Below are 20,000 nucleotides of genomic sequence, written 5' to 3'. Positions count from 1 at the left end.
GCCGGGGCGAGAGGCCAATCCGTGTGGGGGGGCGGGGCCATGGCGAGCCCAGCGGCCAATCAGCTTTGTGTCACCGTAAGGACACAATTTCGGAGCATGACAGACAGACAGACAGATAGACAGACAGACAGACAGACAGACAGAATAAGGCAATTATATATATAGATATATATATATATATATATATATATATATATATATATATATATATATATATATATATATATATATATGATATTATATTTAATTTATAATATATATAAATTTAAATTAAATATATATATATATATATATATATATATATATATATTTCTTTATCGTTCCTATGGGAGACCCAGACCATGGGTGTATAGCTACTGCCTCCGGAGGACACACAAAGTTACTACACTCAAAACGTGTAGCTCCTCCCTCCTAGCATATACACCCCCTGCTAGCCAGTCCTAGCCAGTTTTCATGCTTTGTGTTTCAGGAGGATCACACACACATGCATTCTCTGATTTTGATTTTTGATTTTTCCTTTTGGACAAAGATTTGGAAGAAAAGCGGGTCCAGTCTGGACTCCCGGCATGTCCCTTCTCACCCCACTGGGCGGTGCTGTTAAGGTTGATTTCAGGGCTGTATCCCTTTCATGCCGCGCTCCTTCACCATCCCATGCTGGGGCTCTGGCTTGAAGTGGGAGCCAACACTGTTCTCACTGCTTTGCAGGAGACCGGTCTCCATCCGCAGCCCTTTTGCAGGACCCTGCTGGACGGAGCTATCATCCCCCAGGAACCTGGCAATCTGCGTCTCACAAGCTAAGTATATGAGACGTTATTACCACAGAAAGTGGTCTTTCCAGGGGTCCTTTATGTTTATTTATTGGGGGAGTGTGTTTTATGTTTGGTGTTAACATTTCCGGCCGGTTCTCCAGTTTTCACTGGAGAACCGCGCCGATGGTGCCTGCACGCCGGCCGCATGTTTTACTCTAGGCCCCGGCTTCGCCTGAGGCCTAGTTTCGGTTTCCACTGTCTCTGCATGTCAGTCTTGCAGAGAGGCAGTGTAGCTCCGCCCAGCGGCTGCGCAGCACAAGGGAAGGGACACTCCTCATTGAGGAAGGATTCCCTCCCCTGGCTACCTCACTGAGGGAATCCTTTTGCCGCTCTAAGAGTAGGCCCCGCCCCCTCTCCTCGCTCCGGTCGCCATTTTCTCGGCGTTCTCTGTGCCTGCATAGGCACAGAGATTCCACAGTGTGACAAGTGGGGACCTGGGCTGAGGGACCAGGGGGCACAGACATGTCTGTTTAAACGATTGACAGCCACGACCTCCTGGTTTGTGCAGCTGCTTGTTTTATCGGTTTATATATGCTGGGGGCCAGTCTTGACAGAGCCCCCACCTCTGCAGCATGTCTCACAGAGCAGGGCTGCAGGTTGTTTTTATTATGCACTGCAGGTAGTCTCGTACGGCTGTACCGAGCTCATAACCATGGTGGCCCCTCAGCTTGGAGGCAGAGCCGAATGATTGCTAATTAGTGGCCCCTCCATCTGCTCCGGTTTCGGTGGCTGACCCCTGAGGGAATCCTATTTCCAGGGGTCGGCTGTCCTGGCATCTGCTGAGCATGCAGCTCCCCTCTCAGGGCGTTTTCTGCTTCAGCTCGCTCAATAAAGCTCACAAAGGACTCTCCTTCTGGGCTCAGACCCCGTCCTCCTGACAGGGAGACGCAGGGTCCCCTGTCCTTCCCCGTCCCGCAGCTCCGATTACGAGCTGACTCACTGGACGAGGAGGATGTCTCTACCAGGGGCTCGGACGCTACTTTATGTACATTGATCCGTCCGTACGAGACGCAGAGCCGAATGATTGGATTGCGTCCATTATACTTGTACTGGACCTCCATCCGCCCGTGTCAGGGGAGTATTCCCCGCTGGCAGAAAGGCATCAGTATACCTTTAACAGGACGAGGAGTGTGTTCTTTAACCACTCCAGTTTTCAGCCTGCTGCGTCCAAGCTCACAGCCTGTCCTGCAGACCCCAAAGCGGGGTTCTGCAGCCTGTTTCCCCCTCCCATCAGAGGTGGTCAAGGAGTGTACTCATTCGCCAAACGTGGCCCCTCCAGTGTCCAGACTTTCAGCCCGGATAGTTGTATCAGTGGCTGACGGCACCTCTATAGGGCTCCCACGGTACATTAATTTTGTACTGGACCCCAATCCGCCGGAGTTACCTTACCTAGGAGAACACAAAGTGTGTTCCTTAACCACTCCAGTTTTCAGGCCCCTGTGACCAAGCCCAGGGTCCGCTCTGACAGTCTCTTCCCATGAAGCGTGATTCTGAGGACTGTGTTTCCCATGTCCACCAATGGTGGTCAAGAAGTGGGCTCAGTCACCTCAGGTGGCTCAGCCCGGACCGTTATGTCAGTGGCTGATAGCTCCTCACTTAAGGTTTTGCGGTCCGCCCGGTTGTCCTTGGGCCAAGTCGGTATTGGGGCGGCAGCAGCTTCGTTCTCCTCAGCTTTACGGCAGTGCGGTTCTTTTGTACCTTCTCTGCTTGTCTGGAGGAGATGCATTCCCTCACAGGGACTCTATGCCCAAAACGGTTGCCTGAACTTCCAGACTTCAGTCTTTTCATCCTATGCCAGGTCTGCCATGCTGGACACCGCACGGCGGTGGTCTTGGCTACTTTCCTCGCTATCCGCAGGCTCCTGTGGCTTCGGTAATGGAAAGCAGATGCCTCTATAAGGGTTCCTTGCTGGGCTCCCCTTTGGTGGGACCAGTCTCTTCGGAACCAACTGGATGAAATTCAGGAAGCTCTTGGCGGGGAGAGTTCTTCCTTGCCACAAACCTAAACCAGGGAACCTGTCCAGGACAGGAATCAGTTGAGGTTTTGGTGGTTTCCGTTCCTCCATCTGATCGTCCTCTAGCTCGGCCTTGGTTCATAGAACCAAATAGCTTGAAGCTGCGTCTTCAAAAGACCGCAGGAGATGCTACCACGGAGTCGGCTTCCTCCGAGCTATCTAGCCACGCCAACCACCTCCTTGGTCGGTGCAGGCTCTCTCCACTTGGCGACGTATGGTTCTACCACGTCTCCGTTCAGTGGGGGCGGGATCATATCTCCCATGGCTACAGGATGGATTTCTGTCCACCCGCCAAACAGATTTTTTTCTGTCACCTCCCGGCTCCAAGGCCGCCGCCTTCTCACAGGCCGTGGCATTTCTTGCAGGCCAATGGAGTAATTGTACCGGTTCTCGACTGGGAACGGTTCTGAGATTTTTGTTCAAATCTATTTCTAGTCCCCGAAGAGGGCGGTGCCTTCCGACCTAGATCTTTAGCTTTTTCAGCATGGTCAGGTGTGGCGTTTTCACATGGAGCCTCGGTCTTGTTCCGTGTGTTTTTTTTCACCGGATCAATCAAGAACCCAAGGAGATTCCCTAGCAGCCATCGGCATCAGAGATGCTTTTCAGCAGGGGTCAATCGCAGTTTCACACCAGCGTTGACTACGTTTTGCCATCGGAGTGGTCCAATTCGTGGCTCTTCCCTTGGGGTTAGCCACGGCCCCTCGAGTATTCTCATTGGGGCTGCTGTGATTAAGGTCCTGCACCCCTAGGGATTGGCAGTGATCGTTTGCCCTGGACGGCCTTCTTCTCGGGGCTTCATCCAGTGCAGACTCTTAGCAGAGTACTTCGCTTACTCTCGCCACTCTAACCTATTCGGGTGGCTTGTCATTCTGTTCAAGTCCACTCTGACTTCGAACCAGAGGTTCTCAGGGACGCAATTCGAGACTCTGTCGGCTCTTGTGAAGCTGCTCTTAGTCGATCAGTAGTCCCTCCGCTGGCGGTCGACGTCGTTCTATCAGACACCAAATACAGGTGCTGGTCAGACGGTGGCGTCAATGGAAGCGATTCCTTGCCCAGTTTCTCCTGCGTCCTCTGAGACTGGATGTTTTCCGCTGTACACGCGAACTCCCTCCTTCCACGGGGTGGTGGCTTTGCCACTGACCAGGGGCTCGTTTTCAGTGGTGGTTTCGGCCGCTCTGTCTCAGGGACGCTCCTTCCTGGCCCCGTCCCGGGTGATCCTCACCAGGGTGCTGGTCTTTCCGCCTTGGGAGCAGTATATCTCCACCGTGGAGCGCAGGGCGCTTGGACTCTGTCCGCATCAGCCCTCTGGATCAATAGGCTGGAAATCAGAGCTCTTTTTCTAGCTCTCTAAGCCTTCACCATCTGTTGGCGGCTAGGCACATTCGAGTCCAGTCGGAAAACGTGACAGCGTTTTCCTACATCGACTTCCAGGGCGGGACACTCAGCCGCCTGGCAATCTTGGCGCCTCAACATTCTTCAGTGGACAAGGGACTCCTAGTCCACCGTATCCGCAGCCCACATCCTAGATGTCAAAACTGCGACTCAGACTATTTCAGCTGTCCAACCGTGGTCCACAATCCTCAGGTTTTGCGGTAGACACACTGGCTCATGTTTGATCCCAGCTTCGTCTCTACCTCTTGCCCAGAGTCCTGCGCAAGATCAGTAAAGGGGGCCGTCGGGTCATTCTCTTACTCCAGACTGACCCAGGCAGGCTTGGTACCCTGACCTGTTCCTTTTGTCCGTTAGGTTGCCATGGCATCTTCCGGACCGTCCAGACCTTTTCTCTAAAGGTCCGTTTTTTCCGTCAGAATTCTGGATTCTCAGATTGACGGCGTAGCTATTGAGTCCTGGATCTTGGCGACTTCTGGTATCCTTCCTGAAGTCATCTCCGCTATGACTCGAGCTCCAAAGTGTCCTTGGACCTTTTTAGCCTTGCCGACCCTCCTGTCCCTTCCACAGTCCGGTCTACAGCTAGGACTATCCCTCATTAAGGGACAGGTCTCGGCTCTGTCAGTATGTGCCAGCGGCGTATCGTCCGGCTGGCTCCGGTGCGCTCCTTTAAGGGCGCATCTCACATCATTCCGCCTTTCCGGCGGCCTATGGAGCCCTAGGACCTTAATCCGGTCCTCCCGGTTCCCGGAAACCCCCCTTTGCGCCTCTTAGGGAGGTTTCTTTGTTTCATATTTCACAGAAAGTAGTCTTTCTAGTGGCTATAATTTCCCGCCAGGGAGTTCTGGCGGCACTTTCTCTGAGTCACCCCCTTTTTTTGGTCTTTTGCATCAAGACAAGGTGGTCTCCGTCCGACTCCGGACTTTTTTCCCTAAGGTGGTTACAGCTTCCACCTTATCCGGGGCAATTTTCCTGCCTTCCTTTTGTCCGGCTCCTGTTCATCGCTTTGAGGAAGCGTTGCATATCCTGGATCTGGTGCGGGCGCCCCGGATCTATGTGTCTCGCACCGCCGTTATTAGGCGGTGCACCTCTCTCTAGTACTGACTGCTAGTCAGCGTAGCGGTCTCTCGGCATCTAAGCCGACCCTGGTTCGTTGGCTTAGGTCGGCCATTTCCGAGGCCTACAAGTGTACTCAAGTGCCTTCCCCGCCGGGGATTAGAGCACATTTGATCAGACCTGTCGGTGCCTTTTGGGCTTTCACGCCAGGCTACGGCTCAGTAGGTCTGTCAGACTGCAGCTCGAATTAGTCTGCATACTTTTTCGAAGCTCTATCCAAGGCATGCTCTTGCTTTGGCAGACGCGGGCTTGGGCAGACGCATCTTTCAGGCGTCTGTCGCCCATTTGTGAAGTTGGGTTTGCCTGCTTCTCAGTTGTCTGTTTATTCCCACCCATGGACTGCTTTTGAACGTCCCATGGTCTGGGTCTCCCATAGGAACGATAAAGAAAAAGAGAATTTTGTTACTTACCGTAAATTCTTTTTCTTATAGTTCCGTCATGGGAGACCCAGCACCCTCCCTATTGCCTGTTGGCAGGTTTCTTGTTCCGTGTGTCTTCACCGGCTGTTATTGTTGTAGACAGAGGTTCCGGTTCTTCCGGATTTTACTCTGTCTCTTCTTGTGGGTGGATGTCCTCCTTCAGCTTTTGCACTAAACTGGCTAGGACTGGCTAGCAGGGGGTGTATATGCTAGGAGGGAGGAGCTACACGTTTTGAGTGTAGTAACTTTGTGTGTCCTCCGGAGGCAGTAGCTATACACCCATGGTCTGGGTTTCCCATGACGGAACTATAAGAAAAAGAATTTAAGGTAAGTAACAAAATTCTCTTTATATATATATTTAATTTATATATATTATAAATTAAATTAAATATAATATCATATATATATCTCACAAATTTCTGATGTTTTAATGCATCCCCAACAATGTCCTGACCCACCTCATGAATTGTATTACTTTTGATCATACTCAATAGAAACAGTTTGGAAAGGGCTGCAAGGTCAACAAGTTGCAGGTGTCCTCAGAACAATTGACCGTCCGTTCTTGTAATTTTTTTTAGATCATTGGTAGGTAGGAAGGATCGGTGGCTCTTGTAAGACCTCCAGCCAACAATAGCGGACATCGGAGGGAAAACAGGATGGCGCATATTGAATGTCAACATGCCTGATCCTTTTCTACTCAAGGAATATAAGCATTGTAAGGAATATGGCATATACATACCTGCAAGTCACCTGCCAATCCTACATATTTATACAAATCCTGACCTGCAGGAGGAAGGTCACAGTATTGAGGATAGAAATCCAATACCTCCATCCTGGAACAAATGGTAAGGGGTGAAAGGTAATTATAGAAAGGAAGAAGAGAAGGACCCCCTGGTGACAAAAGTAATTCACCTAGGGGAAGTGGGAGGGTGATTGCTAGTTTCAGAGAAGCGTCAAAGGGAACCTGGAGAAAGCCTGACTCCCGGGTAAAAAATTATAAAATTGGAGTGTGCATAACTCCCACAAATATGGCAGGTATATTTCCGGCCTCAGGACAGCAGGACACACAGCCTATTTTGCCCTAATTGTGGCACGTGCATATCAGCCCATAAATAATAACTAGCCGCTGGAAAACAATAGACCTATCATGTTTCCTAGCTATGGATAGATAAAATCATAATAGGAAACATGATGGTAATATCCTTCTCGTGGGACGCTCAGAGGCGCAGATATGAGGCAAGCTGCCATTTCATAATTCTCTGGAACCTAAAGGCAGATCCCATGTCCAGCCCTGTCATAGGTCACCTCGTCGGCGGTATGTGGGAGGTACATGGGTCATTAAAAACCAATGCGGACATTTTGGAGGTGGTTCTTCTCAGAGAGGACACATCCAGTAAACGTGTGGGTTATATCTAAGAAGGAACTGGTGGCAGATCACCCGCATATACAGAGGGTGTCAGTGTAACTCTGTGCCAAGCCAACCTTGCGTACCCTTGGGGGCGCGGAACGTCATGTGTTGGCGGAAGTAACGATCAGTCTTTTCAAATGTCTTTAATTCAGCATCCGTGATATCTGATTACAAGATACCGGGGTTGATCAAATGGGAAAAAAAGTAAAAATTAAATCTTCAAAAGCCTAAAATGAAGCTTCAGCATAAAATGCGATCATGTTTACAGATCTGCGTCAGATTATCAGTCTTTTTTGCAATTTGTGCACTTCATTCAATTTGGCATTGAATATTTTAAAAAGTCCCAATAGTCTGGCAATGAGAAGCAATATACTGGGGGCACCTCAAAAGATGGGGAGCAGAGAGGAGCAATAATCATCAGCATCAGTTAATAATCCAAAATATTTAATCATTTTGGGGTTTTTTTGTATAATGTCCCCTTTATAATCCAGTCCTCATGCTGTCCCGTCTCCTCCGGCAGTTAGTGCATATTTAGGAGATATATTTTTTTTCTTTCAAGGTCACTTCTTCACTCATTCCTAACCCCCTCATTTTTGCACGGTGAACGAGTGCCAGGAATCCTCACTCTTGTTTTCCGCCTAGATCTGCATTGATTCCCCAGCGTTCCCGCCGCCTGTCCTCATCACGGGAACATTTGGTCACACAGCAATTGGCGCGGCAAGTCCATGATCCGATTTGACATAAGGGGCTGGCATGGCGTTTGCAGGCTGCGCCAGGCCATGGACTGCTGAGGTTTTTTGGATTCTGTTAAGCAGAATGGCTTCATGGCAGAGATGATATGCTGTCCTTGTCATTTTATATCCTCGGATAGGTTAGCATTTTTTTGCTGTCCTTTTCTTGTGTGCAAATTAGCTGTAGCTGTCACTGTAAGATGCAGAGTAACCTAGAGGTGGCAGTAGGGAGACAGTTTCCTTCCTTGTAAGCAAGAGCTTATTTCCATTTTTATTGGATTTTATTTTTTTTTCTTTTCCCCAAGGACCTTTTACCTGTAATCAAGCAGAACCAGCACCTTCGCAAAGCTGGTAGTGTAGGAAAAAGAGAGCGTTTTTTTTTTTTTGTCTAGTTATTAGTCTTTTAAATGCTACAATTATTATTAGTATTATTATTTAATTTAATAATTTATTAATAATATTAATTAAAGATACAAATTAAAAGAATTTGACAAATATAATTAAAACACAAATTAATAAGAAAAGAGGTGTATTAAACTTTGACTGACAGAAATAAGACTATCATAATTATATGATATTAATATTTGACATTCTTTTAATTTGTCTTTTTTCTATTATTATTATTATTAATAATAATATATCATTTTATTTCTGTCAAATTCTTTTAATTTGCGTTTTTATTTTTATTTCTCAAATTCTTTTTATTTCTGTCAATTTGTTTTAATTTGCATTTTTTTCATATTTTTTATTATTAATTTCCCCAAATTATTTTAATGTGTCTATTATTTCTGTAAAATTATTAATTATTATTATTATTATAGTAATTTTAGAGAAATAGACACAAATTTCAAAAAATATATATTTTTTAATTTGTCTATTTTATTATCTAAAATTATTATTTTTTATTATTATTACTATTTCTGATATTCTTTAATTTGTGTCTTTTTGTATTATCATTATTTTTAATTTAGAATTTTGTCATTTAATAATAAAAAAGAATGACAAAAATATAATTAAAAATAATGATAATACAAAGACACAAATTTAAAAGAATGTCAGAAATAAAAATAATAATTTTAGAGAAATAAATACACAAATTTCAAAATATATAAATAATTTTTTTTAATTTGTGTCTATTTCTCTAAAATTATTATTATTTCTGACATTCTTTTAATTTGTGTCTTTGTATTATCATTATTTTCAATTATATTTTTGTCATTCTTTTTATTTATTCTTTTCTGTCAAATTCTTTTAATTTGCGTTTTTTCTTTTTTATTTTATTTCTCAAATTCTTTTAATTTGCGTCATTTGATGTTGTTATCCTTTTATTTCTGTCTTCTTTGTTTTAATTTGCATTTTTTTTCATATTTTTATTTATTTCCCCAAATTATTTTAATTTGTCTATTTCTGTAAAATTATTAATAATAATATTATATTAATTTTAGAGAAATAGACACAAATTTTTTTTTAAATTTTTTTTATCTAAAATGATTATTATTATAATTATTATTATTATTATTATTTCTGACATTCTTTTAATTTGTGTCATTTTGTATTATTATTTTTAATTTTATTTTTGTCATTCTTTAATAAAAAAAATGACAAATATAATTAAAAATAATAATAATAATACAAAGACACAAATTAAAAAAAATTCATAAATAAGAATAATAATTTTAGAGAAATAGGCACAAATTTCAAAAAATACAAATAATAATTTTTTTAATTTGTCTATTTCTTTTAAATTATTTTTATTTCTGACATTCTTTTAAATTGTCTTTTTGTATTATCATTATTTTCAACTATATTTTTCTCATTCTTTTTTTATTATTGTTATTTTTATTATTTTATGTTTATTTCTGTCAAATTCTTCTATTTTGCGTCTTTTTTTTTTTTGTCTACATGTTTTTCTTTGTCGTGCTCGCCAGCGTGGCGTGGTTTGCTTTTTCGAATGTTTTCGGCTGTTTCAGCAGTTACGATGTTTTAAAATGTCACAATAGTTTGGCACAGATTACTGCAGTCCGCCCTCCACTGGAGTGATTTTATGTTCATCTGGAATTTTTGCACAAGTTTTGCTTTATTTTAGCGGAACTTGACACCTTTTTACTATAAAAAAAAATAAAAAGTACAAAACTAATTAAAGAAAAAAAAAAGTTTTTCTATTTTTATTAATTTTGGACAAAGGCAAAAAAAGAAAGTGACATAAAAAAAATCTGTACAGAGATCTGGTAAATGCTTAGTAAAGATTGGTTTCCGTATGTCTTGGTCAGGAGCGTATGTGATCTGCCGCCTTCGGCGCTTGTGCAGGTGTAGCAATATGTTTCTGGAGGGGCCTGGGTTGGCGGCCGGGAGGCAGCTTGCTGTAGCAGGAACCTTCCTCTTAAGGGATTCTGTGCTATAAAGAGCAGGCAAGCTTAGCACCAGTGCAAGATCATTAAAGGCGTTATCCGGCATAATTTGCCTTATTCTTGTCATTACACTATTGGGCTACATTGGGGCAGGTAAGTAGATAGTAATTACCTACCTGCCCTGCTGTCAGCCCCCCTCCCCCGGCTCAGAGTGGTCATGTGACCGCTCCTGCCGTGATTTTGCTGCTTCCTGTGATGTCAGGCCAACAGTGCAGATGCTTATGTTCGCCTTGTCGACAGGCATCACAGCTGACGTCATGTAGCGGCCCTGTTGGGCGGGTACATTGCGCCGGAGCTATCCACCTTTCCCTCGCACCCTCCCCCCATTCCATAGTGCAGGGGTCTGAATGCTGCTGCTGGGGGTGCACAGGCAGTGGCCCCCTTGCTGAACGCTACCTGTGCTGGGGCCGTGCAGCCAACACTGTATAGCAGATGACCGATTCCTGGACACTGCATAGATAGGAGTGCTGTATACAGCGATGAGCAGCCGCCAGCCAATCAGAGGCCAGCAGCGGATCATTACAGTAGCTGTATACAGAGCTCAGCTCTTCAGAGCGCCCCGGCATCTGTCATCTGATATAAAGCGCTGTGAGCAGTGGCCCCTGATGCTGCTTGTGGCGTGCAGGCCCCTTGTTGATTGCGGCCTCTGCAGGGCGCTGTGCAGTCAGCACTTTATATCAGATGATCAATTCCCATGCGCTCTGCAGAGCCAAACTCTGTATACAGTTATGATCAGCCGCTGGCCAATCAGAAGCCAGCAGCAGACCACTGGAGAAGCTGTATAGAGAGCGTGTCCCTGCACAGCGCCTGGAAATCAGTCCTCTGATATAAAGCGCTGACTGCACAGGCAGCAGTCAGCAAGGAGGAGACTGAGGCCGCAAGAGGCAGGACACAGGGCACCGAGGGAACCAGGACAGGTGAGGTGGATTTGTTTGTTTTGGGGTTATTTTGTGTTTTTGTGAAGAATGGCAGACAAGGGGGCAATTCTAAAGGACAGAGTATTGCTACAAGAAGAGGAGCCCAAGGGGACATTATTACAGGATGGGCACATTACTATAAGATGGGCACAAGGAAAGGGGACATTACTATAAGATGGGGACAAGGATGGGCACAGTACTATATTATGGGGACAGGAAATTACTATTAGATGGGGACAAGGATGGGGCACATTACTATATTATGGGGACAAGGATGGGGCACATTACTATATTATGGGGACAGGAAAGGGGACATTACTATAAGATGGGGACAAGGATGGGGCACATTACTATATTATGGGCACAAGGAAAGGGGACATTACTATAAGATGGGGACAAGGATGGGGCACATTACTATATTATGGGGACAGGAAAGGGGACATTACTATAAGATGGGGACAAGGATGGGGCACATTACTATATTATGGGGACAGGAAAGGGGACATTACTATAAGATGGGGACAAGGATGGGGCACATTACTATATTATGGGGACAGGAAAGGGGACATTACTATAAGATGGGGACAAGGATGGGGCACATTACTATATTATGGGGACAGGAAAGGGGACATTACAATAAGATGGGGACAAGGATGGGGCACATTACTATATTATGGGGACAGGAAAGGGGACATTACTATAAGATGGTGACAAGGATGGGGCACATTACTATATTATGGGGACAGGAAAGGGGACATTACTATAAGATGGGGACAAGGATGGGGCACATTACTAAAAGATGGGCACAAGGAAAGGGGACATTACTATAAGATGGGGACAAGGATGGGGCACATTACTATATTATGGGGACAGGAAAGGGGACATTACTATAAGATGGGGACAGGGATGGGCACATTACTATATTATGGGGACAGGAAAGGGGACATTACTATAAGATGGGGACAAGGATGGGGCACATTACTATATTATGGGGACAGGAAAGGGGACATTACTATAAGATGGGGACAAGGATGGGGCACATTACTATATTATGGGGACAGGAAAGGGGACATTACTATAAGATGGGGACAAGGATGGGGCACATTACTAAAAGATGGGCACAAGGAAAGGGGACATTACTATAAGATGGGGACAAGGATGGGGCACATTACTATATTATGGGGACAGGAAAGGGGACATTACTATAAGATGGGGACAGGGATGGGCACATTACTATATTATGGGGACAGGAAAGGGGACATTACTATAAGATGGGGACAAGGATGGGGCACATTACTATATTATGGGGACAGGAAAGGGGACATTACTATAAGATGGGGACAAGGATGGGGCACATTACTATATTATGGGGACAGGAAAGGGGACATTACTATAAGATGGGGACAAGGATGGGGCACATTACTATAAGATGGGCACAAGGAAAGAGGACATTACTATAAGATGGGGACAAGGATGGGGCACATTACTATATTATGGGGACAGGAAAGGGGACATTACTATAAGATGGGGACAGGGATGGGCACATTACTATATTATATGTGCGGTGATTGTGCGGTCACAGATTAGAGAAGCAGGATCACTGCTCTGTACTACCAATGAGTGGCTATACAGAGCAGTGATATCTCATCTGTGCAGCACAATCCCCTCACATCCACAGCACATATAATGTAGTAATGTGCCCATCTTCTCTGGAGCGATGAGAGGTCAGTGATGGGCAGATTACTGACAGCCAATGAGTGTGCAGGGGGCGGGGCTGGACAGTGAGGCTGGGTGGTGCCTGCTCTGATTGTGAGTTCGACTGTCAGGCACGTCATGTTTGGTTGAGCTGCAGGTAATCAAAGTGTGCAGAGAATAAAGGGATAATTCAAGAGGAACAAAAGTTAGAAAACAAAAAAATAATGTAGGGGTGATTTATATAACAATTCAGCACAGATTAGCTTAAAAAAAATGTTGGGAGTTTATGTCAGACAACTCCTTTTAAAGTTTGATATTTTTTTTTTTTTATTTTTATTATAATGGACACTGGTGTCCCAGATACAACCAGTGCAGTGTGTGTTAGAAAGTCCTAGAGTAAAAGACTGGAGCAATGATATAACCAGTCTCCTCCATGTCTCCCTGTAGGTTCAGGCACAAGTGCGTCATACCAAATCTGCCTTTGACAGGCTGAAAACAGACGTGTGTGAAAAAGTCGATCTTCTCCGAGCCAGCAGATGCAATCTGTTATCTCATGTCCTGACTACTTATCAGGTAATTACACATTTCTAATTATGCTTTATTATTCATACCAGCTAGAGAACAATAACAGCCATGTGTCAAATCCCCACAGGGGGAGAAATGTAGCAGTTATATTCTTGTACATAGGGGGCAGTATTATAGGACTTATATTCTTGTACATAGGGGGCAGTATTATAGTAGATATATTCTTGTACATAGGGGGTAGTATTATAGTAGTTATATTCTTGTATATAGAGGCAGTATTGTAGTAGTTATATTCTTGTACATAGGGGCAGTATTATAGTAGTTATATTCTTGTACATAGGGGCAGTATTATAGTAGTTATATTCTTGTACATAGGGGCAGTATTATAGTAGTTATATTCTTGTACATAGGGGCAGTATTATAGTAGTTATATTCTTGTATATAGGGGCAGTATTATAGTAGTTATATTCTTGTATATAGGGGCAGTATTATAGTAGTTATATTCTTGTATATAGGGGCAGTATTATAGTAGATATATTCTTGTATATAGGGGCAGTATTATAGTAGTTATATTCTTGTATATAGGGGCAGTATTATAGTAGTTATATTCTTGTATATAGGGGGCAGTATTATAGTAGATATATTCTTGTACATAGGGGCAGTATTATAGTAGATATATTCTTGTACATAGGGGCAGTATTATAGTAGATATATTCTTGTACATAGGGGCAGTATTATAGTAGTTATATTCTTGTATATAGGGGCAGTATTATAGTAGTTATATTCTTGTACATAGGAGCAGTATTATAGTAGTTATATTCTTGTACATGGGAGCAGTATTATAGTAGTTATATTCTTGTACATAGGGGCAGTATTATAATAGTTATATTCTTGTATATAGGGGCAGTATTATAGTAGTTATATTCTTGTATATAGGGGCAGTATTATAGTAGTTATATTCTTGTACATAGGAGCAGTATTATAATAGTTATATTCTTGTATATAGGGGCAGTATAATAGTAGTTATATTCTTGTATATAGGGGGCAGTATTATAGTAGTTATATTCTTGTACATAGGGGCAGTATTATAGTAGTTATATTCTTGTATATAGGGGGCAGTATTATAGTAGTTACATTCTTGTACATAGGAGCAGTATTATAGTAGTTATATTCTTGTACATAGGGGCAGTATTATAGTAGTTATATTCTTGTACATAGTGGGCAGTATTATAGTAGTTATATTCTTGTACATAGGGGGCAGTATTATAGTAGTTATATTCTTGTACATAGGGGGCAGTATTATAGTAGTTAAATTCTTGTACATAGGAGCAGTATTATAGTAGTTATATTCTTGTATATAGGGGCAGTATTATAGTAGTTATATTCTTGTACATAGGGGCAGTATTATAGCAGTTATATTCTTGTACATAGGAGCAGTATTATAGTAGTTATATTCTTGTACATAGGGGCAGTATTATAGTAGTTATATTCTTGTACATAGGGGCAGTATTATAGTAGTTATATTCTTGTACATAGGGGCAGTATTATAGTAGTTATATTCTTGTACATAGGGGCAGTATTATAGTAGTTATATTCTTGTACATAGGGGCAGTATTATAGTAGTTATATTCTTGTACATAGGGGCAGTATTATAGTAGTTATATTCTTGTACATAGTGGGCAGTATTATAGTAGTTATATTCTTGTACATAGGGGGCAGTATTATAGTAGTTATATTCTTGTACATAGGGGGCAGTATTATAGTAGTCATGTTATTGTACACAGGGAGCAGTAAAACAGTAGTTTTATGCTTGTAGAGGAAGTATTATTTTACTCACTTGTTGTTCTTGGTTTCTTGACTTTTTTTTTTTTTTTTTTAACAGACAACACTACTTCACTTTTGGGAGAAGACATCCCACACGATGGCAGCAATACATGAGAGTTTCAAGGGATACCAGCCGTATGAATTTACCACACTAAAGGTGAGTTCTCCTCTCCGGTCATGTGCTGTATACCTCAGCCTGTGATCCTTTACTATTTCTTATGAGTAACAAAAATAGAGCAGGAATAGATAATAATGGTCAGAGTTGTTCCAACAAGCTGTGCATAAATCAATAATAGCAGCGAATATAAGAAATGTTGTAATGTATCTCATTAGAGAAATAATTTGCCTCCACATTTGAGCTTCTTCTCATCCCTGCTGCATTCTGAACTCCTCATTCACTCTATAAAACAATTGATTACAATCTGTGGACTCCCAGCTCACTAACAGCTGCCTATTTTAGTTTATGTAAAAGGGGGGAGGAGCAAAGTAACAGATTGTACTGTGGCTTTCTAGTAAGTGTTTATCTCACCCTAGAACTGGCTTCACAACTATACTGCATATTGTCCCATAGGCTGCATCTTTTGAACATGTGTTAAACAGGTGGACATGAGAGCAGAAGTCCCTCATGTCTGTGTGTGCTGTGTATGGGAGACATCATGGCAACTTATTTCCATCCACTAGCTCAGAGACAACTGAAAATTAGGGACTCCACAAAGGGGGATCTGGTGAAAATGCAGGATACAAGTCATATAAATGTCACAAATAGAGTAAAGCCACATGCACACAGGCAATGGTTTATTCTGAAAAGTTGCCTGAAGCAGCAGGTATATTTTAATAGAGATATCAACTTATCACCCGCTATGATGCCTATGTTATTGCATTCAATGATGACTGTTTTTTAATCATCTAGTTTTACACCTAGCACTGTGATATGTTTGTGGTTTATTATCTCTGAATACATCAGTAAGCATAATTCTTCATTATGCTCTGTAAACTTATACATTTAACTTTAAATACATTGTAAAGTTATACATTTTTTATATACTTCTTCTATCAATTCTACAGGGTTGTGAATATATCTGTGGTGTAGTATATAGAGGAGGTGTCCTGTGTGGTGTAGTATATAGAGGATGTGTCCTGTGCGGTGTAGTATATAGAGGGTGTGTCCTGTGTGGTGTAGTATATAGAGCGTGTGTCCTGTGTGGTGTAATATATAGAGGGTGTGTCCTATGTAGTGTAGTATATAGGGGATGTGTCCTGTGTGGTGTAGTATATAGAGAATGTGTCCTGTGTAGTGTAGTATATAGAGAATGTGTCCTGTGTAGTGTAGTATATAGAGGATGTGTCCTGTGTGGTGTAGTATATAGAGGAGGTGTCCTGTGTGGTGTAGTATATAGAGGAGGTGTCCTGTGTGGTGTAGTATATAGAGAGTGTGTCCTATGTGGTATAGTATATAGAGGAGGTGTCCTGTGTGGTGTAGTATATAGAGGAGGTGTCCTGTGTGGTGTAGTATATAGAGGATGTGTCCTGTGTGGTGTAGTATATAGAGGAGGTGTCCTGTGTGGTGTAGTATATAGAGGATGTGTCCTGTGTGGTGTAGTATATAGAGGAGGTGTCCTGTGTGGTGTAGTATATAGAGGAGGTGTCCTGTGTGGTGTAGTATATAGAGGAGGTGTCCTGTGTGGTGTAGTATATAGAGGATGTGTCCTGTGTGGTGTAGTATATAGAGGATGTGTCCTGTGTGGTGTAGTATATAGAGGAGGTGTCCTGTGTGGTGTAGTATATAGAGGAGGTGTCCTGTGTGGTGTAGTATATAGAGGAGGTGTCCTGTGTGGTGTAGTATATAGAGGATGTGTCCTGTGTGGTGTAGTATATAGAGGAGGTGTCCTGTGTGGTGTAGTATATAGAGGAGGTGTCCTGTGTGGTGTAGTATATAGAGGAGGTGTCCTGTGTGGTGTAGTATATAGAGGATGTGTCCTGTGTGGTGTAGTATATAGAGGAGGTGTCCTGTGTGGTGTAGTATATAGAGGGTGTGTCCTGTGTGGTGTAGTATATAGAGGAGGTGTCCTGTGTGGTGTAGTATATAGAGGAGGTGTCCTGTGTGGTGTAGTATATAGAGGAGGTGTCCTGTGTGGTGTAGTATATAGAGGAGGTGTCCTGTGTGGTGTAGTATATAGAGGAGGTGTCCTGTGTGGTGTAGTATATAGAGGAGGTGTCCTGTGTGGTGTAGTATATAGAGGGTGTGTCCTGTGTGGTATAGTATATAGAGGATGTGTCCTGTGTGGTGTAGTATATAGAGGGTGTGTCCTGTGTGGTATAGTATATAGAGGATGTGTCCTGTGTGGTGTAGTATATAGAGGGTGTGTGGTGTAGTATATAGAGGAGGTGTCCTGTGTGGTGTAGTATATAGAGGGTGTGTCCTGTGTGGTATAGTATATAGAGGATGTGTCCTGTGTGGTGTAGTATATAGAGGAGGTGTCCTGTGTGGTGTAGTATAGAGAGGATGTCTCCTGTGTGGTGTAGTATATAGAGGAGGTGTCCTGTGTGGTGTAGTATATAGAGGAGGTGTCCTGTGTGGTGTAGTATATAGAGGATGTGTCCTGTGTGGTGTAGTATATAGAGGAGGTGTCCTGTGTGGTGTAGTATATAGCGGAGGTGTCCTGTGTGGTGTAGTATATAGAGGAGGTGTCCTGTGTGGTGTAGTATATAGAGGATGTGTCCTGTGTGGTGTAGTATATAGAGGAGGTGTCCTGTGTGGTGTAGTATATAGAGGAGGTGTCCTGTGTGGTGTAGTATATAGAGGAGGTGTCCTGTGTGGTGTAGTATATAGAGGAGGTGTCCTGTGTGGTGTATGATATAGAAGATGTGCCCTGTGTGGTGTAGTATATAGAGGAGGTGTCCTGTGTGGTGTATGATATAGAAGATGTGCCCTGTGTGGTGTAGTATATAGAGGAGGTGTCCTGTGTGGTGTAGTATATAGAGGGTGTGTCCTGTGTGGTGTAGTATATAGAGGATGTGTCCTGTGTGGTGTAGTATATAGAGGAGGTGTCCTGTGTGGTGTAGTATATAGAGGAGGTGTCCTGTGTGGTGTAGTATATAGAGGAGGTGTCCTGTGTGGTGTAGTATATAGAGGATGTGTCCTGTGTGGTGTAGTATATAGAGGAGGTGTCCTGTGTGGTGTAGTATATAGAGGAGGTGTCCTGTGTGGTGTAGTATATAGAGGAGGTGTCCTGTGTGGTGTAGTATATAGAGGAGGTGTCCTGTGTGGTGTAGTATATAGAGGAGGTGTCCTGTGTGGTGTAGTATATAGAGGAGGTGTCCTGTGTGGTGTAGTATATAGAGGAGGTGTCCTGTGTGGTGTAGTATATAGAGGAGGTGTCCTGTGTGGTGTAGTATATAGAGGAGGTGTCCTGTGTGGTGTAGTATATAGAGGAGGTGTCCTGTGTGGTGTAGTATATAGAGGAGGTGTCCTGTGTGGTGTAGTATATAGAGGATGTGTCCTGTGTGGTGTAGTATATAGAGGAGGTGTCCTGTGTGGTGTAGTATATAGAGGATGTGTCCTGTGTGGTGTAGTATATAGAGGAGGTGTCCTGTGTGGTGTAGTATATAGAGGAGGTGTCCTGTGTGGTGTAGTATATAGAAGATGTGCCCTGTGTGGTGTAGTATATAGAGGATGTGTCCTGTGTGGTGTATGATATAGAAGATGTGCCCTGTGTGGTGTAGTATATAGAGGAGGTGTCCTGTGTGGTGTAGTATATAGAGGGTGTGTCCTGTGTGGTGTAGTATATAGAGGAGGTGTCCTGTGTGGTGTAGTATATAGAGGGTGTGTCCTGTGTGGTGTAGTATATAGAGGAGGTGTCCTGTGTGGTGTAGTATATAGAGGAGGTGTCCTGTGTGGTGTAGTATATAGAGGATGTGTCCTGTGTGGTGTAGTATATAGAGGAGGTGTCCTGTGTGGTGTAGTATATAGAGGAGGTGTCCTGTGTGGTGTAGTATATAGAGGAGGTGTCCTGTGTGGTGTAGTATATAGAGGAGGTGTCCTGTGTGGTGTAGTATATAGAGGATGTGTCCTGTGTGGTGTAGTATATAGAGGAGGTGTCCTGTGTGGTGTAGTATATAGAGGAGGTGTCCTGTGTGGTGTAGTATATAGAGGAGGTGTCCTGTGTGGTGTAGTATATAGAGGAGGTGTCCTGTGTGGTGTAGTATATAGAGGGTGTGTCCTGTGTGGTGTAGTATATAGAGGAGGTGTCCTGTGTGGTGTAGTATATAGAGGAGGTGTCCTGTGTGGTGTAGTATATAGAGGATGTGTCCTGTGTGGTGTAGTATATAGAGGATGTGTCCTGTGTGGTGTAGTATATAGAGGAGGTGTCCTGTGTGGTGTAGTATATAGAGGAGGTGTCCTGTGTGGTGTAGTATATAGAGGAGGTGTCCTGTGTGGTGTAGTATATAGAGGAGGTGTCCTGTGTGGTGTAGTATATAGAGGGTGTGTCCTGTGCGGTGTAGTATATAGAGGATGTGTCCTGTGTGGTGTAGTATATAGGTGATGTGTCCTGTGTGGTGTAGTATATAGAGGAGGTGTCCTGTGTGGTGTAGTATATAGAGGATGTGTCCTGTGTGGTGTAGTATATAGAGGAGGTGTCCTGTGTGGTGTAGTATATAGAGGAGGTGTCCTGTGTGGTGTAGTATATAGAGGAGGTGTCCTGTGTGGTGTAGTATATAGAGGGTGTATCCTGTGTGGTGCAGTA

General features: G+C 43.3%; 1 protein-coding gene across 9 annotated transcripts in view; it reads left to right on the top strand.

Moving 5' to 3' along the window:
• ICA1 (islet cell autoantigen 1) overlaps positions 1–20,000 on the top strand; it is a 337,463-nt gene that overhangs the window by 288,690 nt on the left and 28,773 nt on the right. For all 9 annotated transcript variants that reach the window (XM_075315699.1, XM_075315705.1, XM_075315703.1 and 6 more), the window contains 2 exons: positions 13,354–13,479; positions 15,314–15,412. In XM_075315699.1, the coding sequence (XP_075171814.1) occupies positions 13,354–13,479; positions 15,314–15,412 (225 nt within the window). The remainder of the gene's footprint in view (positions 1–13,353; positions 13,480–15,313; positions 15,413–20,000) is intronic.

The sequence above is a fragment of the Anomaloglossus baeobatrachus genome, chromosome 6 (genome assembly GCF_048569485.1).
Source record: "Anomaloglossus baeobatrachus isolate aAnoBae1 chromosome 6, aAnoBae1.hap1, whole genome shotgun sequence".
Classification (NCBI taxonomy): Eukaryota; Metazoa; Chordata; class Amphibia; order Anura; family Aromobatidae; genus Anomaloglossus; species Anomaloglossus baeobatrachus.
The sequence above is the reverse complement of the archived record's forward strand: the minus strand, read 5'-3'. Positions and strand labels throughout refer to the sequence as shown.